This window comes from Lipomyces doorenjongii (genome assembly GCF_038497915.1).
Source record: "Lipomyces doorenjongii strain NRRL Y-27504 unplaced genomic scaffold V1508scaffold_7, whole genome shotgun sequence".
In the NCBI taxonomy this organism is placed as follows: Eukaryota; Fungi; Ascomycota; class Lipomycetes; order Lipomycetales; family Lipomycetaceae; genus Lipomyces; species Lipomyces doorenjongii.
The window spans coordinates 153,401-174,649 of NW_027118074.1; the positions used below are offsets into that span (position 1 = coordinate 153,401).

The 21,249-nt window shown below is 49.3% G+C and overlaps 12 protein-coding genes across 12 annotated transcripts; 6 read left to right on the forward strand and 6 right to left on the reverse strand.

Annotated features, from left to right (window-relative positions):
• Nucleotides 1-624: 624 nt before the first annotated feature.
• On the forward strand, nucleotides 625-2,341 carry V1508DRAFT_402502 (uncharacterized protein; the record flags this gene model as incomplete). Its single annotated transcript, XM_066938492.1, has 4 exons — nucleotides 625-1,165; nucleotides 1,214-1,612; nucleotides 1,667-1,970; nucleotides 2,029-2,341. 4 exons carry the CDS (start codon nucleotides 625-627, stop codon nucleotides 2,339-2,341), a joined length of 1,557 nt encoding a protein of 518 aa, XP_066797849.1.
• Nucleotides 2,342-4,170: 1,829 nt separating this feature from the next.
• V1508DRAFT_411393 (uncharacterized protein) lies at nucleotides 4,171-5,304 on the forward strand. Its single transcript, XM_066939459.1, has one exon. It carries the CDS (start codon nucleotides 4,179-4,181, stop codon nucleotides 5,097-5,099), a length of 921 nt encoding a protein of 306 aa, XP_066797850.1. The 5' UTR covers nucleotides 4,171-4,178; the 3' UTR covers nucleotides 5,100-5,304.
• Nucleotides 5,305-5,354: 50 nt separating this feature from the next.
• V1508DRAFT_365827 (oligosaccharide biosynthesis protein Alg14 like-domain-containing protein) lies at nucleotides 5,355-6,585 on the forward strand. Its single transcript, XM_066937343.1, has 3 exons — nucleotides 5,355-5,702; nucleotides 5,770-6,146; nucleotides 6,207-6,585. The coding sequence occupies exons 1-3, from the start codon at nucleotides 5,492-5,494 to the stop codon at nucleotides 6,381-6,383; spliced, it is 765 nt and encodes a 254-aa protein (XP_066797851.1). The 5' UTR covers nucleotides 5,355-5,491; the 3' UTR covers nucleotides 6,384-6,585.
• Nucleotides 6,550-7,704, reverse strand: V1508DRAFT_349796 (uncharacterized protein; the record flags this gene model as incomplete). The annotated part of the gene is made up of 4 exons (XM_066936768.1): nucleotides 6,550-6,793; nucleotides 6,855-6,979; nucleotides 7,031-7,203; nucleotides 7,260-7,704. The coding sequence occupies 4 exons, from the start codon at nucleotides 7,702-7,704 to the stop codon at nucleotides 6,550-6,552; spliced, it is 987 nt and encodes a 328-aa protein (XP_066797852.1).
• A 291-nt stretch (nucleotides 7,705-7,995) lies between these two features.
• Nucleotides 7,996-9,283, forward strand: V1508DRAFT_454013 (uncharacterized protein). The gene is made up of 2 exons (XM_066942563.1): nucleotides 7,996-9,010; nucleotides 9,064-9,283. Exons 1-2 carry the CDS (start codon nucleotides 8,282-8,284, stop codon nucleotides 9,223-9,225), a joined length of 891 nt encoding a protein of 296 aa, XP_066797853.1. The 5' UTR covers nucleotides 7,996-8,281; the 3' UTR covers nucleotides 9,226-9,283.
• Nucleotides 9,284-9,326: 43 nt separating this feature from the next.
• On the reverse strand, nucleotides 9,327-10,227 carry V1508DRAFT_349667 (TIP41-like family-domain-containing protein; the record flags this gene model as incomplete). Its single annotated transcript, XM_066936765.1, has 2 exons — nucleotides 9,327-9,843; nucleotides 9,896-10,227. The coding sequence occupies 2 exons, from the start codon at nucleotides 10,225-10,227 to the stop codon at nucleotides 9,327-9,329; spliced, it is 849 nt and encodes a 282-aa protein (XP_066797854.1).
• A 164-nt stretch (nucleotides 10,228-10,391) lies between these two features.
• V1508DRAFT_411403 (autophagy-related protein 22-like protein) lies at nucleotides 10,392-12,642 on the reverse strand. Its single transcript, XM_066939460.1, has 3 exons — nucleotides 12,097-12,642; nucleotides 11,913-12,034; nucleotides 10,392-11,865 (listed from the first exon to the last, which is right to left on the reverse strand). The coding sequence occupies exons 1-3, from the start codon at nucleotides 12,584-12,586 to the stop codon at nucleotides 10,600-10,602; spliced, it is 1,878 nt and encodes a 625-aa protein (XP_066797855.1). The 5' UTR covers nucleotides 12,587-12,642; the 3' UTR covers nucleotides 10,392-10,599.
• Nucleotides 12,643-12,876: 234 nt separating this feature from the next.
• On the reverse strand, nucleotides 12,877-13,969 carry V1508DRAFT_411404 (uncharacterized protein). Its single transcript, XM_066939461.1, has one exon. It carries the CDS (start codon nucleotides 13,764-13,766, stop codon nucleotides 12,996-12,998), a length of 771 nt encoding a protein of 256 aa, XP_066797856.1. The 5' UTR covers nucleotides 13,767-13,969; the 3' UTR covers nucleotides 12,877-12,995.
• On the reverse strand, nucleotides 13,970-16,558 carry V1508DRAFT_411405 (nucleolar complex-associated protein-domain-containing protein). Its single transcript, XM_066939462.1, has 4 exons — nucleotides 15,987-16,558; nucleotides 15,692-15,935; nucleotides 14,988-15,639; nucleotides 13,970-14,937 (listed from the first exon to the last, which is right to left on the reverse strand). Exons 1-4 carry the CDS (start codon nucleotides 16,500-16,502, stop codon nucleotides 14,151-14,153), a joined length of 2,199 nt encoding a protein of 732 aa, XP_066797857.1. The 5' UTR covers nucleotides 16,503-16,558; the 3' UTR covers nucleotides 13,970-14,150.
• Nucleotides 16,559-16,697: 139 nt separating this feature from the next.
• V1508DRAFT_411407 (uncharacterized protein) lies at nucleotides 16,698-19,106 on the forward strand. Its single transcript, XM_066939463.1, has 5 exons — nucleotides 16,698-16,999; nucleotides 17,061-17,228; nucleotides 17,282-17,728; nucleotides 17,784-18,050; nucleotides 18,102-19,106. The coding sequence occupies exons 1-5, from the start codon at nucleotides 16,946-16,948 to the stop codon at nucleotides 18,783-18,785; spliced, it is 1,620 nt and encodes a 539-aa protein (XP_066797858.1). The 5' UTR covers nucleotides 16,698-16,945; the 3' UTR covers nucleotides 18,786-19,106.
• On the forward strand, nucleotides 19,098-20,164 carry V1508DRAFT_381649 (uncharacterized protein). The gene is made up of 4 exons (XM_066937704.1): nucleotides 19,098-19,489; nucleotides 19,553-19,621; nucleotides 19,676-19,791; nucleotides 19,851-20,164. The coding sequence occupies exons 1-4, from the start codon at nucleotides 19,414-19,416 to the stop codon at nucleotides 20,016-20,018; spliced, it is 429 nt and encodes a 142-aa protein (XP_066797859.1). The 5' UTR covers nucleotides 19,098-19,413; the 3' UTR covers nucleotides 20,019-20,164.
• V1508DRAFT_411411 (P-loop containing nucleoside triphosphate hydrolase protein) lies at nucleotides 20,053-21,132 on the reverse strand. Its single transcript, XM_066939464.1, has 4 exons — nucleotides 21,028-21,132; nucleotides 20,897-20,965; nucleotides 20,463-20,838; nucleotides 20,053-20,407 (listed from the first exon to the last, which is right to left on the reverse strand). Exons 1-4 carry the CDS (start codon nucleotides 21,085-21,087, stop codon nucleotides 20,184-20,186), a joined length of 729 nt encoding a protein of 242 aa, XP_066797860.1. The 5' UTR covers nucleotides 21,088-21,132; the 3' UTR covers nucleotides 20,053-20,183.
• Nucleotides 21,133-21,249: the final 117 nt, after the last annotated feature.

Consider the following 21,249-nt stretch of genomic DNA (forward strand, 5'->3'; position numbering starts at 1 on the left):
TTAACGATCACGCGGCCCAGATCACTTTGGCCTCGCAATTGAATACACCAGAAGATGAATATACAGAAAGAATATGAACGTCAGGATTACGAGGGCACAGAGGTAGCGTCGACTACACCACGGAGCGTTGGATAGTCGATAACTCTAGAACAGGTCCGGGAGTACCCTAAATCGCGGCACCCTTCGGCGCGGCAACTGGGAGTTATCTACGTCTCTGACGTCATCCACGACGTAGCTAGAAGTTGACGTGGGCGGAGACAGGAATGATAGGAAAGTACCCACGCAGCGGCATAATTGGCTGCAATGTTTGCCCTGTCGAGAGGCAGAGCTGTATGCCGAACGTAGCCGAGTTGACGGTATCGGGAAGTGTTTCGGTGATGGAGATGGGTTCTGATGCCTGTTAGCAACGAGTGGCGTGAACGTAGGAGAGGGGAAACGACGCAGGCTGCAGCGTGGAGCGACACGCGTGTGATTAGAGCTACAAGGATAAGCGGAGTCGAAGATCCCCGCGATCGGAAATCGCGAATTGGTGAACTACGTCCTCGCCTGTCCATACTTAACTGCCAGTGGCCGGCAGCCGGGCGGTGTCGTCGGCATCACTACTGGTCGTGGATCCACTTGACAATGGCGACACTACAAGAAGTAATCCCACCGCTCTCGTCCTCGACGGCAATCATCACGCCCGGCGCCTCGCCAGCAGCCGTCTCGTTCAGGTCGCTGCGCGAGCAAGTCAACTCTGTGCGGTCGTTCCTCTCGTCGCTCGCGCTGCCGCCGCAGTCCGCAGTTGCAATCGCGCTCCCCAACTCGCTCGAATTCGCAATTGTGTTCTTCGCGGTCACGTATTGCGGGTTTGTTGCCGCGCCGCTGAATCCCGCGCTCAAGCAGTCTGAGTTTGAGTTTTACTTGCAGGATTTGAAGTGTCCCGTCGCGTTTGTGACGACGGTGGAAAACGAGGCCGTTGTTAAGGCGGCGGGGAAGATTGGGAAGCTCGTAGCGGGTGGGAATGTTAATATTTTCACGATTTCCGCTAGAGAGGAAGTGACAGTGTCTGGGCTTGATGGGAGGAAGGTCATGCCGACGGGATGGAAGGGGAAGGTGCAGGATGCGAAGGCGGACGACGTCGCGCTGGTGTTGCACACGAGCGGCACGACCGGGCGCCCAAAGGGTATGTTGATATAACTGTCTACGCTGTAGGGCATTGCTAACGACACAGTCGTCCCATTGACGCATCTAAACTTGACAACGTCGATCAGGAACATCGTCCAAACCTACCGCCTCACGCCGTCGGACACTAGCCTACTCGTGATGCCGCTGTTCCATGTGCACGGCCTGCTGTGCGGTTTCCTTGCGCCGTTCGCCGTCTCCGCGGCGGTCATTGTGCCGCCCAGGTTCTCTGCGTCATCGTTCTGGCGCGATTTTGTCGAGTACAAGGCGACGTGGTACACTGCCGTGCCGACGATTCACCAGATCCTGCTGAAAAGCGCAGTGCCGGAGCGATTGCCGACGATTCGATTCATCCGATCGTGTTCGTCTGCGCTTGCGCCGAGCACGATGCGGTCGCTTGAGGAGCGGTTCCATGCGCCTGTGATCGAGGCGTACGCCATGACGGAAGGTAACATTGCGACAAGAGCTAATGAAATTATCATAGAGTGCTGACAAGAGCAAGCGAGTCACCAGATGACATCGAACGAGCTACCGCCGGGCAAGCGCAAGGCTGCGAGTGTCGGCAAGCCACAAGGGTCTGTGTCAATCAAGATTCTCGACCAGGACGGCAACGAAGTTGCAGGCGGCCAGGAAGGCGAGATCTGCGTCAAGGGCGGCAACGTGACAAAGGGGTATCGCAACAACAATGGTGCAAACGAGAGTAGTTTTACCAAGAGCGGGTATTTTAGGACCGGCGATCAGGGCAAGGTCGATGGAGATGGGTTTGTGTTTATCACGGGACGGATCAAGGAGCTGATTAATCGAGGGTAAGTAAGGTGCTCGCGTGCAGGTTTGAATGAACGAAAAGCTTACGGGGTGCTGCAGTGGCGAGAAGATTTCGCCAGTCGAGTTGGACGGCGTGCTGCTTGAACATGGGGCAGTGGCGGAAGCAGTTGCGTTTGCGGTGCCGGACAAGATGTACGGACAAGAAGTGCAGGCAGCGGTTGTGTTGAAGGCAGACGCCAAGAATGTCACGGAACAAGACATTAAGGATTTCATGGCGGAGAGGGTAGCCAAGTTCAAAGTGCCGAAGAAGATATATTTTACGAAAGAGATGCCCAAGACGGCGACGGGCAAGATTCAGCGAAAGAACATTGCGGACAAGTTCTTTAAGCCGCAGAGTGAGGCCAAGTTGTAGATAGCATACAGTGCGTTTGGAACGGGGCACTTGCTGACAATAAAGTTTCCATGGGTTCGCTAATATTGCGGGTAATTGTCCGTGTGCTGTCGTCACCTTGCAGGAAATTACAACGGCGAGATTGTACATACGTAGAAGGTAGAGAGACCGAGTGGCTTGCTGTCACGGAATTCGCGAACGGGGAGCAAGGGTTTTGTTCTCTGTCTTTACGCCATGCGTCAAGCCGCCGTCGTGACATTGACAGTTAGTACCGTTAGTGCAGTGTAGGGAGGATAAGCATAATTAGTCTGGCCAGACACGCTGGGGCCCAGCCCCTGCGTAGATCGTCTATTTCTCGGAATGAGTATACGACACAGTCGACAGTAGAGTGCCGAAGAGCGTTCGTAGTAGCCGCAGTGAGCCACGAAGTGCGACGAACGCAGACTTAGTTAGGGCGGTACCACGCACGCACACCCAGCGAAGTAACTAAGCACGCGTCGTACACGCGACTCACGCGTCCCCAGTTTGTTTGTACCCGCCATTGATCCGACCGCCATCACTGTAAATTAGTGGTAGTGAATACGGTACGAACCGCTTACTGAACGATTCGCGTGGTGTTCGTCGTCTAATGCGAGCAGGCCCTGACTCACTCTGATTGACTACTGTCCCTTCTACGGTGACCTGGCTACCGAGCTACCAAAGGCTACCAACAGCTAGCTACTGGAGGGAGTCGTGACCATATCTAAAGTCCACACACCACACAGCTTAAACTGTTACAGTACCTTACAGTACGTGCTTTGCTTGTAGCTTCTGCCTCTACTACTCCTGCCCTTGCGTCGGCCTATACGCCATTGCCATTGCCATTGCCATCCTCGCCGAGTGCTGTTTTTCTACTCTAGCATGCTGCTGCTGCTGATGCGGGGCCAACCTCGGCCCTGGTGGCAACTTGTGGTGCAGCAGCGCGCTGACATGAACCTCGGTCGGCGGGCTTCCCAGCCAATCAGCGTGCGGAGACGCCAGCGCGTGTCAGCCGCCACCACGAGGCTACGTGCTGGAGTTTACGCGGACGTGCACATATCTGGACACGACGAGATACGCTTTGCCCGCCGCGTTGCTGTACCACCGTACCCTTGGGCCTGTACCGTATACTTTTCATGGTATCGTCCATCTCCCGCTCCACCTTCACAACTCCCGGTGTCCCCAAACAAACGTCGTCCCATCATCATCGTCATCCAAGGCTCTGTCGACTACTACCCAAGTGCTACTACCTCGCAAACCTGCTCTCGCTTGTCGTGCAGCCACCACAGGCTGCCTCCTTCTCGTCCAGCTGTCGTCCTCAAACAATTCCGCCGGGGCGCCGCAACCCTCCTCCGCGGCAGCGGCCCTCGCCTCGTCCTTGCTTCCTCACTACACGCCCTACGCCGCCTCGCCCCAGAACCAGTTCGCGTACCACAATCCGCCCCAGTCGACTCAGACCCCGTCGCCGTCTCCGTCGGTGTCTAGTCAGCTGCCTGGACACCACCAACAGTCGCAACAACCGCAGCAACAACAACAACAGCAGCAGCAGTCCGTCATGTCTGGTCCCGGTCCCATGCCAAACCAGCATGGCGGCCCCTCTGCGAACCCCAACGTGGCCGCCGCTGTGCAGGCTGCAAACAGACAGCAGCAACCCCAGCTCTATCACTACCCCTACGCGCCATTCCAGTCCTCGCCTCAGGGCCTCGGTCCCATGCCTACAATGACTCTCGGCGGAAGCCTCTATCCACCCCAGCAGTCCCAGCACGGTCCGACGCCGCAGCAACAGCAACAGCAACAGCAGCAGCAGCATCACCAGCAGCAGCAGTCAAACATGTTCGCCATGCCGCCATACGCCGGACAACAGCACCTCGGCCAGGCAATGCCGCAGGCTCAACCCCAACTGCACCATCCGCAGTTGCATCACCAGCAACAGCCCCCGACGCCCCAGCAGAGCCAGCCGGGCCAGCCCGGCGGCCAGCCGCTCCATCACCAACCGCAACCGCCGCTACACGCGGATCCGATGGGCTTCCAGGACCAGTTCGGTGCCCGATACGATACAAAGCGTCCGCATCCCCCTCCACCGCCACTGCACCAACAAAGCCAGCAGCCACAGCACCACATGCAACAGGCCCAGCAGCGCCACTTGCAGCAGCCGCCTCAACAGCAGCAGCAACAACAGCAGCCTCCACCCCAGCAACAGCATCTCCAGTCCGCGCAGCCGCCGTCCCACACGCCCACGTCCCCCTCTTTCAGCTTCGACTCGCTCGACCACGCGGATCTGTCCGCTGTCGGATCGGCGTCGCCAGCCACTGGCCACGTCGTCAAGAAGCAGAAACCAAACCCGCCGCTCATGAATGGCCAGCCGCTCCCGCAACAACAGCAAGTGCAGCAACAGCAAGTGCAACAGCAGCAGCAACAACCACCGCAAACACAGGCCAAACGACCGGCCTCACGCGCGACAACATGGACAAAGGTCGAGGAAGAGCGGCTGCGAGTGTTGGTTGAGTGCGGCACAAAATGGCAGGCTATTACTAAAGAATTTCCGAACCGGACTGCCGGCGCGATTAAGAAGCACTACTACGCCGACATGAAGCACACGACTTGGAATCCGGAGGAAGATTCAAAATTGACCGAGGCCGTCAAAGAAGACGAGGATCAAAAGTGGAAGAGAGTGGCTGAGAAGGTGGGCAAGCCGGCCAAGGCGTGCGAGAAGCGGATTAAGGAATTGATGAAGTTGCAGCAGCCGGGCACTGCGCAGTAATTCGGTGCGTGTGTACGATTACGTTGATGACAGAAATGGGATATCCAATATAGTTTGGTGGGCTTTTTTTGTATAGCTTTTGGTACAGTGATGCAAGAGTTTGTATTTGTAGTCTATCTTTTGTTTTGTTTGCGACTTGGTCGCGATGTATACATATGTCGACCGATCAGAAGTGGTAATACTCTATAATAGTACTGTACTCTTAGTTTAGAGCTGCGCTGCGTTTGTACCCGCGTGGCCCTAACCCGCTCTGCCCTCTGCCCCAATCTCGCTCATAGCCGAGCGCGCCAACTCGAACCTGACGCAGCAGTTTCCGGATCTCGGATCAATCAACATATAGAGAGCAATGACTATATGGCAGCGTTTGACAGCAGAAGTACATTTGTGACAAAATGGACATCACTGCCATCACGATCAAAGACGCGCTCGACTTCCTGAGCGAATGGCGGTGCCCTCTCGTCCTGCTTTTGCTCGCCGGCATCACTGCTGTCTTGACTGTGCTCGGGATCCTCGCGGTTCTGGTTACGGCGTTGGTGAAGTCGTATGCATTGCCGCCGAAGAAGCATCGGCATGGCGCATCAGCGATGTTTGTTCTCGGAAGTGGTGCGCCGCCTCTTGTTTGACACTGACAGTTGTTAAATGTGTGCTAATGAATAAATATGTGGAATAGGCGGGCATACTACGGAATTGCTCGGGATTGTCTCACAACTAGACTTCGCGCTCTACCCAATCCGCACCTACGTCTCCTTCTCAGGCGACAAGCTCTCGACCGTCCGCGCCTTGCAACTCGAAAAAAAAATGTCTTCCGGGAGCAGCTCTTCCGCGTCACCCCCGCCATCATCGTCCGGACGACGACAAGGCAAGGTCCAGACGCTGGAACTCCCCCGTGCGCGAAACGTCGGCCAGTCGTATTTCACGAGCATTTTCACGAGCGCGGTGTGCGGGCTCGAATGTATTTTCGCCGTCGTCAAAGTGCAGCCCGATATTGTTGTTTGTAATGGGCCTGGCAGCTGTGTTTTGATTTGCTTTGCGGCCTTACTGCTCCGTGTACGTCGTATCCTCGTGAAAATCGCTGGAAGTTACGTTATGTCGGGCTAACCTTGTTAGGCTACCCGAATCAAACTCACGAGACTCGTGTACATCGAATCGTTTGCCCGGGTGAATTCGCTCTCTCTCACAGGTCGAATCCTGATATCCATAGTTGATAGGTTCATAGTGCAATGGCCCTCACTAGCGGAACGATATAAAGACAGGGGCGTCGAATATTTCGGTATCCTTGCATAGTCATCATTAGACTCATCAAAGGGCAATGCAGATTATTGGAAAGACATGTGACAGTAAAGACTTGGACTATGTACAGTACATTTATTCGGCTTTGTCTAGTATTTACAAAAAAACTCCCTTTGCGTCTGTGGCATTATATGGTCCATCCAAACTCCCTGACTTGGCATCAATTGTCTCTTCGAAATTTGGACTCATACCCAGGGAAAATATACGTTGACGGTAACGGCGGCGGCTGGTACCGCAGCACCGTGTCCGGGTTGTGTTCTATCCACGGCGGGAAAAACACGAACCTTCCGACGCCAAAGTCGAAATCCGACATCTTCTCGAGGACGAAGATGTGCGTGTGGACGTAGCGGACCATTATTGCTAATTTCGCCATGTTGACGTCCTTCTTGCCGCCGAAAATGTTTCTGTTCAAATTGTTTCGTTAGTTACACTTGCCCCCACAAACGCCGCCTCGAGATTGCTTACCGCCATATAGCCGCGCCAAGGACAGCGTCGTTGGCCATTAGACCTTCATCATATGCCAATACACTGCCGCGTAACTGCGAATTGAACTCTTTCAGAGTATTATTAATTAACCGGTTACTCTTAATCTAGATACCCCGTCAGTGTCATCTTTCCACATGCGAATGATATTGACGTACCTTGTACTCATTCACCATCCGTTTCTCAAGATCAAGAAAAATACCGTCGACTAAAGCCTGCTCGTACGCGTTTGCGTACTTCTGAGGTAACGCACGCATACGAACTAACAGCATCCATATATGCAGCGCGGAAATCTGAAATGACTGCGACAGCGACGGCGTCAAACCCATATCTATCCGCCCCGGTCAATCTCACATCTACCCGCCAAAATTAGACACAAAAACTCACGTTCATAATAAAACTTGGCGGATGCACCAAATTCTTTGGCTTCAGGATGATGGTACCCCTGTGCTTTACACAGCTGCATGTAATTTCTCCCCGCAACCGGTGCGGCCTGGTTCTCCTCAATGTCCATCCTGAACAGCTGCATGAACTTGAGCACGAGCTTCGCTTTCCACAACGAAACGCCACTTAATTCTGCTAACGATTTATTGGCGTCGTTCGCAGCTTGCTGGCGGATAGGTGCGTAAGGGTCGTACGTAGGATCGATTATTTGCTTGACTTTTGGTATCGGTAGTTGTGTTTTTTTGGTTGCTGATGGTGCGGACAGTGATTCGGACGATTGTCGTGACAACGTCGCCGGCGCCTTGTCTGAATCGCCAGACGCATCTTCCCTCTTTAATTGCGGAGCCGTAGCGTATTGCCGTGAGATATCAAGCCCGTTCCCGCACATGCCTCGTAACCCAACCCCGGATTCCCGTCCCACACGCGCTAAAACTCCCCTCGACGCCATAATTTCGCAGAGGCACTCAAATCCGTGAATAAGTCCGACAAACAGTCACACGCGCTCGCTTATCCAAAACCCGAATAAAAAGCTAGGTATGCGCGGGAGGCTGTTCGGTTGTTCGGTGCACGGAGGGAAAATTATTTCGGAAGAGCGCAACGAAAAATAGATTCGATGACCACGGGGATGTGTCAGTTAGGGTTTGCTTCGGAAGGACCAATATATCTGCGAGGAATGTAACTTGATTAGAAACAGTGCGGATTATGGCATTGTTATTTATCATATAATTATGCTCTCACTATTGGATGTGGAATTTGTAATGTAGTTGGTCATATACACGTGGAGGTTGAGAGAGAGAGCCGGCATGCTAGTTTACCCTGACAGGTAAGGCACGACGTTGGAGGATCACTATCACGAATCCAAATACCCAGCGAGACAAACATCGGACCCTCGACCACCTCAATCTTTCGTTTGCCATTGGGTCACCGTGATACATATCATAAGCTACTTTAGTTCAGCTCTTGCCATGACAACAATAATTGACACGCTGCGCAACGCGCACACAACGTCGTCGTATCTCACCCTTCCCGCCGAATCATTACAATCCCTCTACGACACGTCCTACAAATTCGTCACATCCGGTGCCGCAGCACGCTCACTACATCCTGAAGGCCTCTACAACGTTTTCGAGCTCCACTTCTTCCTCTCGATAATCACAGGCAAAGACTCCGAAGCCAGCGCAATCCTAACAACCCTCACTGATCGCTTCGGGCAAGATTCGCACCGCGTAGGCGTGCTGAGGAGCATATACCTAGAAGCGACAGACGGGCCTGTTAAAGCGCTCGAGTTCCTTTCCGGGCGCCAGGACACCGAACTAGGCACTCTCAAGCGCAAGATCGTGATCCTAAAGTCATCGAACCAAACGTCCCTCTACATCTCTGAGTTGCTCAAGCTCGTCGACAACTATCCTTCCGACGCCGAATCATGGGCGGAGTTAGCAAGTGCGTATTTAGAAGCCGGCATGTACGCACAGTCGATATTCGCGCTGCACGAGGTGTTGTTGTTGGTGCCGTTGGCGTATAATATCAACGCATTGGTCGGCGAGACATCGTTGCTTTACGCGTCGAGTTTGCACGCGGCGTCCAGCAGTCACTCTGTCGCTACCGAGGAGCGGCTGCTTGAGGCCGTCAAGTTTTTTTTGCGGTCTGTCGAACTGTGCGAGGATTACGTTCGTGGATGGACCGGGGTGCTGGTGGTGCGTACTATTAGATTGTGGGCCAGTCGTCGATCGAAGCTAACATGTTGCAGGCAACAAACCGGATTGCGGCAATCCAAAAGCCGTTCAGTGACACGTCAAAGTACAAGAGACTGTACGACGTGGCAAGGAAAGCGCTGACCAAAATTGTCGAGTCAAAAGATGCGTCAGAGTCGGATCTGAACGCGGCACAACTTGTACTGAAGAATTACTAAATCAAGACAGAGGTGGATATATTATTGTACTATTAGAATGCATTTTTGATTTCCGTAACACCCATATGCATAAGCCCACTGAAAAGGAAATCCTAAGTACATCACGACATAGCCTGCATAGGCACTTTTGCTTTCTCCGTGACAGTTTCGATCACAGGCAATTGTTCAGCAACCCAATTTGGGTCTCTCAGAAACAACCCGAAATCTCGCGTCCTCAATGGGATCTTCCGTTTCACATTCTCGTAAGAATCCTGCTTGACAACGTACTCCCGCAGCACCTCATTCTCACCAAACTCGACAAATATCCGGCAATCCCGAATCCTAAACACGACGTCATCTACACGTAAAAAGAATCGACACAATAACAGTAACCGATCCTGCATGACTCGTATCTTCACACTCAGCATAGAAATTCCGTTATCCCCAAGCTCATCCTCAAACAGCACTATATCCTCGAAGAACAGAATCGGGTCCGGTCGTCGTAACTTATGCAATGGTATTTTATCCTCTGTTTTCTCAAACGAGGTCGTCATAGGTCTACTTGTGCCTCGGTAATCAGTTGTGTAAGTCCAATCAAATGGCTTCACGACCTCATGTACCCCTTCCTCCGACGACGCTCTGCCCTCATTAGCCCAAATTTCTCATTCCATATAGACGGAAAATGACTCACTTATCTCTCAACCACGCCTCCGAATACGACACTTTGACTAACCCACCATCTGGATTCCCGTGTTTCGCAACTCGATCTAACGCGTCTACGGCATTAAACCCAATCTCCCATCCCGACGCATCGTGCCGTATTATCACATGGTTATTCCCGAATATCATTTCGGGAAGCGGGATTTTAATACGTTCCGTAACCTGGTCGATTTCATCGGACGAGAGAATCGCTCGTTTGGCAGTGTGGATCGACCATCCTGCCTGTGAGATAGACGGCGTCGTAAGGACCGGCGTGTATAGCGACAATTGTGTCTGATCTAGAGATCCTTGCGTTGCTGCCATGGCGAATTCTGAAGTAGTACTACAAGATCTACTGTAAGCTGATCCAGCAAGACCAATTGTGGAAGTAATTGCCATGTTACTGCGATCGTGGACTCTCTAAGACGAGACATGTGTGGTATTGTGTATTAGGGTTCATTAAGGGTCTCGCTAAATCGAGGACTTGTGACCAGATTGTCCATTTTTCGCCAAATATTCCGCTGAGGAGAACTAACATTCCCTTCAACAGATCACATACAACTAAAACTTATCTACAAAATTAAGTTCTGTATATCCACCTACCCGCCAAGTGACGAACAACAATCACAAACAATGTGTCCCAAACTCCAGTATATATAATCAATCCCCAAACGTCCAATCAATTACATGCAGCCGTTATATGTGCATCTGCTCGTCCACCACGGGTACCTCCTCCTCCTCCTCGCCAAATCTTTGCGCATCCCGCATTCCCCGTTCTACGTCCAAGCTATAAAATATCGGCATGGATATCAAAAGCAGAATAAACAGGAAGTAAAACGTATACCTAATATTATGTGTGCGATCCGTGATCATTGCCGTAATCGTCGGCCCAATAATACTCGACCCCTTGTCTGTCACGGCATATAACGAAAAGAATGTGCTCTCTTTCCCATGCGGGATGAGCATTGAGAAGACAGAGCGACAGACGCTGCTCATACCACCTAGCGCCATGCCATAGATTGCTGCCAGAACGTATATTTCCCACGGATGATGCAACCCAATTTTATCCGTTACGAATCCGAGCAGGCCGTACGCGGGTATTACAGTCGTCATCCCGACAATCAACATGATAACTTTATTAGGTGGAATGTTGAGGTACTTTTGAACATAGCGCGAAAAAACGATCGCGCCCACGACGCCGAAAATCATGGTGATTATCCCCACCACCGCGAGCGCCGCGGGTTTCATGTGCAGCTCTGTGCGCGCGAAAAGGATCGAGGTCGCGTTGATCGTCGTAGCAGAGTCAGAGAGAATAAACCAGCCTGTCAGATACAACACCACGTCCCGCAGCTTCCGAACTTCTTTAGCGGTACGCCAAAGGGTTTTCCATGCGTAGGTCACATACCGAACGACCACTTTCTCCTTGTCACGAATGTGAAGTCGTGGGCCGGGTCGCGGTCGCATGAAGAGAGCTGTCGGAATAGTGAACAACAGCCACCATACGCCAATTCCCAGAAGCACCAAACGAATAGAAAGCATGCTCGATCCCATAGCAGCAACAAATATGACGCCACTGCTTTGCACAATGAACGCAGAAAGATATCCGCATGCTACACCCATTCCACTTAGATGATTTGAAATCTCAGCCGACTTCTCGGCGGCTGCGTCGTTTGCTCTGTGATCGAAGAATGATCGCGCATCAGGATCAACTGTATTGGGAGGAAACGACTCAAATGTCTCTGGTATATCTGCCACGACCGGCGGCTTACTGGATTGAAGTGCGTCGTCTGGCGCTGATTCTGTGACGGTGAGCGCCGACGTCGAGGATTCGGTCGTATGTGAGAATGATTCTTCTGGTGGGTACATCTCGTGCCCGGCTTCGGCAGCGAGAACATCGGGGTGATTTCGGACCAACACTGGCAAAAACGCATTTCCACAAACGGCAACCGCTCCAAATGATACCTGACTAAATTAGAATCCAATCGATGCGAACATATTTCGATACATACGTTTCCGACGATTGTGAGGAATGATGCGAAGTAATATGCGGACGGTACAGCCGCGATAAGCAATATGGACGATAATCCCCCCAAACAAGAAAATGCAAGTAATAGTGATTTTCGATAGCTCCCTGGATAAACATGTCAGTGTTCATCTTGTTCGCGCATAGCCGCTGGTTCTGTCAAGGCATACCTCGATCTGCTGCCCCACTCATAGAAATGACGACAATCGCCTGTAGAAACACACTTATTGAGAAAGTATATAACGCAAAACTCGCAGGATAAACATAAAACCCAAGGGCAGGCGTCACGCAATATCTTCCTGCGTCACTGTTCGCAGGAGGTCCTGGTGACGGCCCAGGCATGTCGCCAGAGTATTGGCAAGACACGGAATGATCATCCGCCATAACTGACTTCTCCCTCGCCAGCTGTTCCAACAATATAGGTAAATAGATACCCACAGCAGCAACCGTGAACGGCTCAGCTCCTAATGCAAAAGACAGCCATCCCAGTATCTCTTTCCTACTGGTCGCACGCCGGTCGAGCTGAGAGTACGTCGAATAGGATGTCGGCACTGGCCGCAGCCCAAGATCAGCTTCTGTTGCTGCAGATTCAGTGTCGGCATCGGCCGCAACCTCGTCATATTCTGACGCGTCGCGCACGTGAGAATATTCCTCTCGCATTTTACTCTGCGTTGTGGAGTGGAGGGTGTTGGTGGCTTTGGTTGAGGAAATATTGCGGGGAGAGTCCCGCCTCGAGGCGGCGCATCCTGCCTTTAACTTCACGCTGCATCTTTTGGTAACTGTGTTTTCAGCCAAAGTATAATCACCCACAAATTACGAATCACACCTGTGTCCAAGCAAAGACATATACAATGTTTCTGCACATTTTAAATTGGTATTTACTATATTTGTATTCACATATTGGCTTTGGCTTGCAAGGCATAGGAATGTTGACTACGAGTCAATATGATCTGCACTAAAACGAGTGGATTTCATTTGACATTAATATACAGAGACGATAGTTTATGTACAACAGCAATCAAATCAACTTAACAAGAGACTGACAAGTGCTAAACTCCAACCATCAGCCTTACAACGAGGTACTAACTTTAGCTGGCTCCTGAGGAATAGGTGCCTGAGCAGCACTGGTTTCTTCACCCAACCCAGCCGTCTTCCCCTCCCGCATATCCGCCAGCCTTCTTGCCTCTTTGTGGATATCAGTAGCCTCTTTGGACGCGTCAGCATAAAACTGGCGGACCTTCGTACCAGCAGAACTATCAAGGGCCTTGTCAAAGTATCGTTGGAAAAGACCTCTTGTCTGGTAAACGCGTTCCTTAATGCCGTACTTGGCGTCGGCACTGGTAGCAGTCGTGGTTGCACGGTCGGTGATATTGTACTTCGTGTCAACATCAGACAGGAATTTCTGGAATCGCGTAGAAACGCCGTGCTGCTTGTCGAACTCAGCGCTCTTCTGGACGGCCTTGTCACTCAACACGTAGCCATGGCTGAGAATCTCAGCAATTATTGCAGACTTGGGCTTATACTCTTGTTGAATATCACGTCCTTCCTCATCGGCCTCGACTGGAGTGGCCGCAAAGGTGGTGGGCTCGGCTTTCCCTTCGGGAGCAGAAGTGTCTGGCTGGACAACGACGTTAGAGTTGCCGAGCTTGGTGTCTGTGAGCAGAAGAGCAGTCTTCGCGGCCGACTCGTTTTCGAATACAATGCGAGCCTCGTGCATCTTAGTGGCAGTCTCAGCGTTGCTGACCCGCATCGATGAGATCTTACCACAGAAGGAGAAGAAGTCGGAGATCTGCTGCTGAGTAACTTCAGGTGAAATGTTGGACACGATTATGGAAGTCATTCTGTAGAACTGCGGTGGTATTGAGAGTGTCTTTGAGATACAATGTCAGAGTGGGTTGCCAGAATCTAACGAGATGGGGTGTTGCTCTAATACACGGCGACCCTCCCAAGATATATTCAGCACCTGACCGGAGGGAACCACGGCTGGCCGCATGGAAGAACTGAGGGGCTGCCGTGAAGCTGCGTAATGCCTACGCAGTCGGTCGATCATGTTCTTGCTGGGGCCGCACCAAAACGTCATCGGTTTACATTGTCCACAGTTAATTAGCCACCAGCGCCACAGCCCTAACCTGCATAATTTGGCTTCAGTCCAAATGAACACAGTAGCCTCGTTTTGATCTCATGATTACCATTAATATCATACATCTATTGCACAAAACACTATCTACCGTCCAATCGTTTTCAGCGGTAACCTCCTCGCACTCTCTGCCACTCGAGGCGAGTAGTGCTTCGTTAACAGAAATGTCTCCCATATATTGGCTGCAGCAGGATTGCTGAGTTCTGGCTCATCAATCTCTGGCCGGTAGACTCCATTCATAACTCTATCGTCTGTCGTGAATAATGCTGCGAGAGCACCGCTTCCGGTCTTAGAATCGCCTCCGTTACCCCCTGACCGTCCCGAGTACTTGATGCACAAATTCTCCAAGATTTTTATGGCTGCATAGCACGATTTGTCCGGGAAATGCAACATTGCCAGCGAAAGTCGTTTAGCAAATGCAACCATCCGCAAATTATTATTAGTGCCGGTGCCAAAAGAAACTGTCTTGTAATGCTTGTTGAAGAACATGGCGTCGAATGCCTTGATAACCATCTCCATTTCCGTAGCTAAGTTGACTTTCTCTTCATGCTTGCCAACTATTACGTCACTCTGTAACGGATCATCCAGTCTGAGCGATTTGCTAGAGTACTCTATATCGGGACTCAGCGAAAGTGGCATGATAATTCCGTACAAGTACGTAATGAAGAAACTTAAGTCTAAGCCTATACTCTCGCCTGCCTGCCCAGACAGAAGCGCAAACGCAGTCACGATGCACAGAAGACCCTCCCGAATAACTTTAATCTTGATCTCAATCTCGCCCTCCTCGTTGCTTCGTATCTGTCGATCTCGAATAAGTTCCTTCAAAACTTCAAGAAGGTCGCCGAACAAGTCTGCATTGATCAGATGCGCAAATCTACAACTTGTTAGCATTGCCACTCGAACTAGATTTGGATAAATGCTTACTTGGCAAGTCCTTCCAATGTAGCTCCCATCAAAGAATTCACGCGCTCCTTCAGGATAGTCAAATACGTTGCAAACACTATCTTCAATGTCTCAGACTGTAGTCGTGAAGTCTCCTCCTTTGAAACAGCATGCTCCGCCTTTTTCATCTCCTCTTCAATGCCTTTCATCTCCTTCGCCAATTTGCGCTCCCTCTTCGTTCGATGAACTCGATCTTTCTTTTTCAATTTTGGACGATTATCGATCAAGCTTTCTCGTTTCCGCGCATCCAAGACGTTAAGCTCGGTCAACAATCGCAAATGCAAGAAAGAGTTTAGTACAGCTTCGTCCACTTTGAATTTCCGCATCTTCATCATTTTGGTAATAATCTGGACTGCATCAAGTGAAATATTTCCCGACTCGTCGTCCTGAAACAGTACTGTGATAGTCTGAATGCATTTACTAAATCCGGCGTCGTCAGTATTCGTACGAGTCGCTTGTAGGCCGTCAACTCCTGCGGCCATGTTTCGCCGCCGACCAAGACGTTGTGCAACAATATTGATTAGTTCGGATCGGAAATTGAAATGAGGGACGGCCACGAGAAGACTGCATGCACACGACAGAGCCGTGCTGCCAACTTTATAGGAGGGCGATAATATGTCCGACTTGAACAATCCTATTCAAATTTTAATACGTTTCACAAATAATACTAAAAGAATTGTTCTTACTCTTAACATAACTGCTCAAGCTATCAACGTACTGTTTGTAATTGAATACCAGAGTCTGCTCAAAATTGCGAAGTTTCTTGACATCCTTCGAGATTTTGGCAGCCTTTTCAGCATCAGTCAATGGACGAATTCTGTAGCCCGGAATAATATCCTTGTAGACCGCGAGTTGAGTCGCTAACGCAAGTTGCTTGATCTTAACTAACTTGTTACTTTGGTACTCAAAGACCTTCTTCAGATTCGATACCTAACAGAAGTTAGAACAACTTGTGCGACAATTGCAGTGCTATATCCTTACATTCTCTTCTGGATCCTCAATCAGTTCGCCTGCAAGCTTGGATAACTCTTCCTTAGCGAGCCGGATCTGGTCTCGTTCTGGTAATTCAGGGTCATTTTCCTCCTCGTTCTCGTTCTCGTCCTCGTCCTCCTCTTCCACATGCTGTTCTTCGCCGAGCGCATACTCACTTTCTCTCTTTAGCTCCTTCTTCTGCACCAACACCCGCTGGATCCCACCGCCGGCCGTCTTAATCGGCAACTTCTCAACAATTTCCTCGCTCGCTACATCACTCCTCCACTCCCGTGGCCGCCGCTCATATTCTTGCTCTTCATTCTCAGATCCAGAACTCAAATCAATATCGTCGTCATCAAAATCGGCATCACTCTCGCCCTCAGGTTCATCCCCTGTAGCCTTATTCAGCGACGAAAACATGAGCTTCGGTTCCTCTGTTGGCCCGCTCACTTTCCGCTTCTTGGCATGCCCGGGCTTTGTTGTTGCTAACACGGATTTTCCTGCGGATCTCTTCTTACTCCGCATTGTCGGCCAGACACGAAAAATTACCTTCTGTAATTGAAAATACTTGAGTCGTTACGCTGTGAGAATCTAGATTTCACAAAAAAAAGTTTCGCAGTTTGTCCAGATAGTTTACCCGGATCAAAACTATACGCCCTAACCCCATGGCCTTGCCTAGTCTGCCAGTCGCAATTTCAAATTAATTCCCTTCAGCTATAGACAAGGTGAATTCCACATCTTACAGTTCGTAATATATTGATATTTAAGTACAGAATAGTGTTTCATTGCTTTAGTACTTCGCGAAATCGCGTACTACAACTGGGGAAGAGTGAACGCCCTAACCCTTCATATTATCTCAAATTCCCGCTGCCCAGATGCCTGATGCAGTCCGGCCGGCCAATCTACCTAAAAGTCAGCATCATATCAATAAACTCTCTTGAGTGATTGAAGCGAATCCGGATGCGTGGATGTTTAGATCTCCCGTTATCATTGCATTAGATTGGGATGCGTTCTATTGTTCTGTGAGTATGACTCTACAGGACCACCTCTTGTTTCCTATACATTTCTAATCTGTCCGCACAGGTTGAGGAGCATTTTAACCCCGAACTGAAGAAGATTGCATTTGCGGTGAAGCAGAAGGGAATTATATGCACTTGTAACTATGTTGCTCGAGCTCTGGGCGTTAAGAAGTTGCAGTTGCTTGTAGACGCGTTGAAGCAGTTCCCAGACCTAGTTATTGTGAATGGTGAGGTACGTCGTGTGCTGGTGATAATCTGTATGACACTGATAGTGACGCGATATAGGATTTATCACGGTATAGAGACGCCTCTAAGGAGCTATGGTACTTTGCCCGCGATATGGTGTGGGGTGGGAAAGTGGAGCGTTTAGGATTTGACGAGTTGTTCTTGGATGTGACGGAGATGATAGATTTCAATATCGCATTACTCGACAATCTACACGTACCACGAGCGTCTTCTCTCCCTGTCTCATCGTTCATCTTTAGGATGAGTAAGGATGACCCCTCAGTCGGATTCTCTTGTCCAGTGTCATCTGTGGCCGGTAACTTGGCCACTGGATCCCTACCCGGAGATTTTATGGGAGACAATCTTCGCTTGGTTCTTGGATCGCACTTATGCCACTACATACGGTCGCAGATTTTGGATCTCAAAGGGTATACTTCATCTGGTGGGGTTTCTGTTAATAAGACGTTGGCCAAGATGGCAGGTGCAAGCCACAAACCAAACCAACAGGTACTTAACATTCCCTGTATCATAGCTTTAGGTAATCAACTCATTCGTTCTCTAGACTGTTCTCTTTCCGGAATTTGCGCAAGATTTTCTGGATTCGTACGATATTGGCAGGATCCCATGGATAGGGCACAAAAGCAAAGCTACTATTTTAGACGCCATTTACAAGAAAACAGACAATGTAAATCACACGATCGAGGGAGAGAGAGATGCCACAGTCTTCAATGTAAGGCACATGGCGAACAAGCAGCTATTCATAAATAGCCTTGGTCAATCATCTGGTGATAAATTATGGGACTTATTACATGGCGTCGACCAAACAGGCGTAAGTGCCACTCTCAATCTGTTCGAATATTGCTAATGAACAACGAGATAGGTCCAGCCAACACCCGATATGCCGACACAAATCTCAATCGAGGACACGTTCAAGTCATTAACTAGTCTAATCGAAGTCCACAACGTGCTGCGCAGATTGTCCTGTTCGTTATTAGACAGGATGTACATAGATTTAAAGGATTCAAACGGAGACTGGCTCGGGCATCCTCAAACCGCGAGATTGAGTACCAAGCCCAGATCAACTGGATACTACGGCTCACGAATATCAAGGAGTGACTCACTTCCGTCAATAGTATTCTCCAGTAGTCACGGTCGGGGCTCAATTGTCGATTACCTAGTTGATAATTGTTGGATGCCGCTGTTCTCGAAGTTAATTGGCGACGCGAAGATATTTGATATTGTGCTTTTGAATGTCGCTGTAGTTAATATTGAAAAAGCTCCCGCTAAGAGCTCCGATATTACTTCTTTTTTTGGAAAGAAGAAACATATGGACAATAAGCAACTCGATGATGTTCACCGAGAAGAATTACCAGTGACCAAGAGAATAAAAGTTGTGGGAGAATATGTCGACTCAGAGGTAGCCCATTTCGATTTTCTAGATGATGACGACGAGGACGTAATCTTCGAAGAGGATAGTTATGACGAATCATGTGTTGTTTGCGGTCTCCGGATGATGAGTTTCGCTCTAGAAGCGCATATGCGATTTCATGAGCTCGGTGATTGACATGATTTTACAAGAGAGTCGCGAATCGATTGATATCGGCTCACACTAGAGGATCGGCTTTCTGTGCTCGTGGATTAAGATTGTTCGCTCACAAGATTTTGAAGCGATCCAGTACGTTTGGAGTCGTTCTTGACGTCAGTGTCGGGAATGCTTAGAAATACCTCTACCATGGCATTCATGTTACGTAAAAAGGCACCATGGGCAAGATTACAGAACTTCGATGGCGGCTACTTGGCGGCTACTATTATTATTGTGTTGGTAGTAGTCATATATAGATTCTTGATAATTTAACCAGCGCGCTGGGTGTTATATCAGTTTAAACCCTGTCACTGTCCCATAGACTAGCTGCGGTTCATTTAGGTAGCTACGCAAAATACATCAGTGAAGGTTTTGTTGTAGTTGTTGAATAGTGATAATTCGATTCAGTGGGGGCCAGCCCGTGGTAGGTCTTGAGGCTCAGAAGGCTTCGTGTTCCCGAGAATTTTGTAGCTATTTTACTTTTCACGTGTTATCTACAGCTGGTCTTACCACGACCTTTGGACGTCAATAACCTTTCTATGATCTGGTATTATATTAGCACCGAAGAATTTATGATTGTGATCTTTTCTAATACGGGATTTGATAGCAAATGGAGAACACGGATCCATCACTACTACCATCCATCATTTTCACAACCGCTGCACAGCTAGTGGATTGTGTCGACAGTAAGCACCACTCATTTCTGTGGCGCGATATATTCGGAGATCATGCTTAACGAGAGTTTCTAGAAAAATTACTGGTGGTTCTTCGTGATGGCCGGAAGTTGATTGGAATACTCAGATCATTTGATCAGTATGGTAAATATTCCCCGTCCAAATCAGGAATGAACAGATCGTTTAATATTACGACAGCAAACCTAGTTCTACAAGACACAATTGAACGGATAATCGTCGAGTCAATGTACAGCGATATTCAGAGAGGAGTTTACATAGTACGAGGGGAAAACGTGGTTCTAGTTGGCGAAATTGTGAGTTTCACTTTTTGTTCAGAGCGTTCGATTTGTTATTAACGTATTTCAACTCGAAGGATCCTGAGAAAGAAAATAGTATACCATTAAGAGAAGTCTCTCTGGACGAGATATACGCTGCTCAACAGGACGAAATCGACAACCGCAGACGGCGAGAGCTTACAAAGAACAGCAAGCTGGTTGACATAGGATTTTCTATAGATACGCAGCAAGAAGACATGTATTAGTGAGTCAGTCGATCTTTATTGCAGCATTTTGGGCTTTGTACGATACTCCAATATTTTATTATAAGGTTAACTGTCAGGAATGAATGAATTTACAAAAACATGATCTATTGATGCAAATTTATTCTGAATGCACCAAAGCATCCGTATCCAAAATATTATCTTTACCTAGCGCGAGAGCCTTCTAACTTTCTCCGCAACGATTTCTAGTGCCCATTTCAACATGTCCTTCATATGCGAGTCTATAGCTGATGCTGTTCTAATGTCTTGCTGGAGTGCGTATGGAGCAAGGCGTCCTTCCAAATCTTCACCTTCGAACAGATGCTTATGCGCCTTCACATAACCCGGCCAAACTATATTCTCAAAATATCCTGGCGGGTCAACCCAAAATCCTGAGGGCATGTCAAGTTAATACAAGCTCCCCGCAGTAGGCATCATGGAACATACCTTCTATGGTGGCATAACCACTTCTAGCCTCACGTCGCTTCTTCAAGCTCTCATATGGCGCTCGAAGTAAAAACTTAATATCCAATTGCTTCGTGATAACGTCGTCATTAAACAGTAAGAATCCATCCACAATACAAAATTCGGTGTTCTCGGCCACTGAGTTCTCGCCTAAAACTTGTCTCTTAATTTCATCTGCCTCGTCGTTACTAACCGGCGGTGTTCCCAAGTTATTCTGATCTTCCTTGTAGTGCACATTATCCGGTAGCTTGCGATTCTTCTTTATATAATCGATGGCCGCCCGTAGTGCAATGAAGTCGACGGCTTCAGGACAGTCCCAATCTTCTATGCCATTAACCACAGGGATTTCGGTTTCAGCCTATATTAAGACCCATTAGCACGCCTTGTCATCATACAATTCACGCAAATGCAGGTACCTTATAGAAATCGTCTTCATGCAAGATAAACGACTTCGGAAGCACATGTCGAAGGAGTCGCGCGAGCGTCTGACTCACACATTAGTATTAACCTTTTGATAAATTGCAAATGTATATTGTCGACAACTCACACTCTTTCCAGAGCTTGAAGGACCGCTCACGCCTATTAAAAATATTTTAGATTCAGTCATCAGCTACACGCATTGCCTGCCTACAATGTAATATACGAGTTGAGGATGTTAGGTAAGCTCGAGGAACCAGTATTATCGCACAGTGCGGCTCATTATCGCCGAGTGTTAAAACTGGCGCCAAAATTTCTAGTCTCAAATGTTCCTGAAGCTTACCCAACGCGT

Bases quoted from the DNA above. Each gene is read 5' to 3' on its own strand.
- V1508DRAFT_411393 (XM_066939459.1), top strand. From the start codon at position 4,179: ATGCCGCCATACGCCGGACAACAGCACCTCGGCCAGGCAATGCCGCAG.
- V1508DRAFT_365827 (XM_066937343.1), top strand. From the start codon at position 5,492: ATGGACATCACTGCCATCACGATCAAAGACGCGCTCGACTTCCTGAGC. The intron at 5,703-5,769 runs GTGCGCCGCCTC...TATGTGGAATAG, and splicing joins GATGTTTGTTCTCGGAAGTG to GCGGGCATACTACGGAATTG. The intron at 6,147-6,206 runs GTACGTCGTATC...TAACCTTGTTAG, and splicing joins TTGCGGCCTTACTGCTCCGT to GCTACCCGAATCAAACTCAC.
- V1508DRAFT_454013 (XM_066942563.1), top strand. From the start codon at position 8,282: ATGACAACAATAATTGACACGCTGCGCAACGCGCACACAACGTCGTCG. The intron at 9,011-9,063 runs GTGCGTACTATT...AACATGTTGCAG, and splicing joins GATGGACCGGGGTGCTGGTG to GCAACAAACCGGATTGCGGC.
- V1508DRAFT_411403 (XM_066939460.1), bottom strand. From the start codon at position 12,586: ATGCGAGAGGAATATTCTCACGTGCGCGACGCGTCAGAATATGACGAG. The intron at 12,035-12,096 runs GTATGCCTTGAC...ATGTTTATCCAG, and splicing joins GAGTGGGGCAGCAGATCGAG to GGAGCTATCGAAAATCACTA. The intron at 11,866-11,912 runs GTATGTATCGAA...TAATTTAGTCAG, and splicing joins TCCTCACAATCGTCGGAAAC to GTATCATTTGGAGCGGTTGC.
- V1508DRAFT_411404 (XM_066939461.1), bottom strand. From the start codon at position 13,766: ATGACTTCCATAATCGTGTCCAACATTTCACCTGAAGTTACTCAGCAG.
- V1508DRAFT_411405 (XM_066939462.1), bottom strand. From the start codon at position 16,502: ATGCGGAGTAAGAAGAGATCCGCAGGAAAATCCGTGTTAGCAACAACA. The intron at 15,936-15,986 runs GTAAGGATATAG...AACTTCTGTTAG, and splicing joins TTGAGGATCCAGAAGAGAAT to GTATCGAATCTGAAGAAGGT. The intron at 15,640-15,691 runs GTAAGAACAATT...AAATTTGAATAG, and splicing joins CTTGAGCAGTTATGTTAAGA to GATTGTTCAAGTCGGACATA.
- V1508DRAFT_411407 (XM_066939463.1), top strand. From the start codon at position 16,946: ATGTTTAGATCTCCCGTTATCATTGCATTAGATTGGGATGCGTTCTAT. The intron at 17,229-17,281 runs GTACGTCGTGTG...GACGCGATATAG, and splicing joins TAGTTATTGTGAATGGTGAG to GATTTATCACGGTATAGAGA. The intron at 17,729-17,783 runs GTACTTAACATT...TTCGTTCTCTAG, and splicing joins GCCACAAACCAAACCAACAG to ACTGTTCTCTTTCCGGAATT.
- V1508DRAFT_381649 (XM_066937704.1), top strand. From the start codon at position 19,414: ATGGAGAACACGGATCCATCACTACTACCATCCATCATTTTCACAACC. The intron at 19,622-19,675 runs GTAAATATTCCC...ATATTACGACAG, and splicing joins CAGATCATTTGATCAGTATG to CAAACCTAGTTCTACAAGAC. The intron at 19,792-19,850 runs GTGAGTTTCACT...TTCAACTCGAAG, and splicing joins TGGTTCTAGTTGGCGAAATT to GATCCTGAGAAAGAAAATAG.
- V1508DRAFT_411411 (XM_066939464.1), bottom strand. From the start codon at position 21,087: ATGACTGAATCTAAAATATTTTTAATAGGCGTGAGCGGTCCTTCAAGC. The intron at 20,966-21,027 runs GTGAGTTGTCGA...TGTGTGAGTCAG, and splicing joins CTTCAAGCTCTGGAAAGAGT to ACGCTCGCGCGACTCCTTCG. The intron at 20,839-20,896 runs GTACCTGCATTT...GTCTTAATATAG, and splicing joins ATGAAGACGATTTCTATAAG to GCTGAAACCGAAATCCCTGT.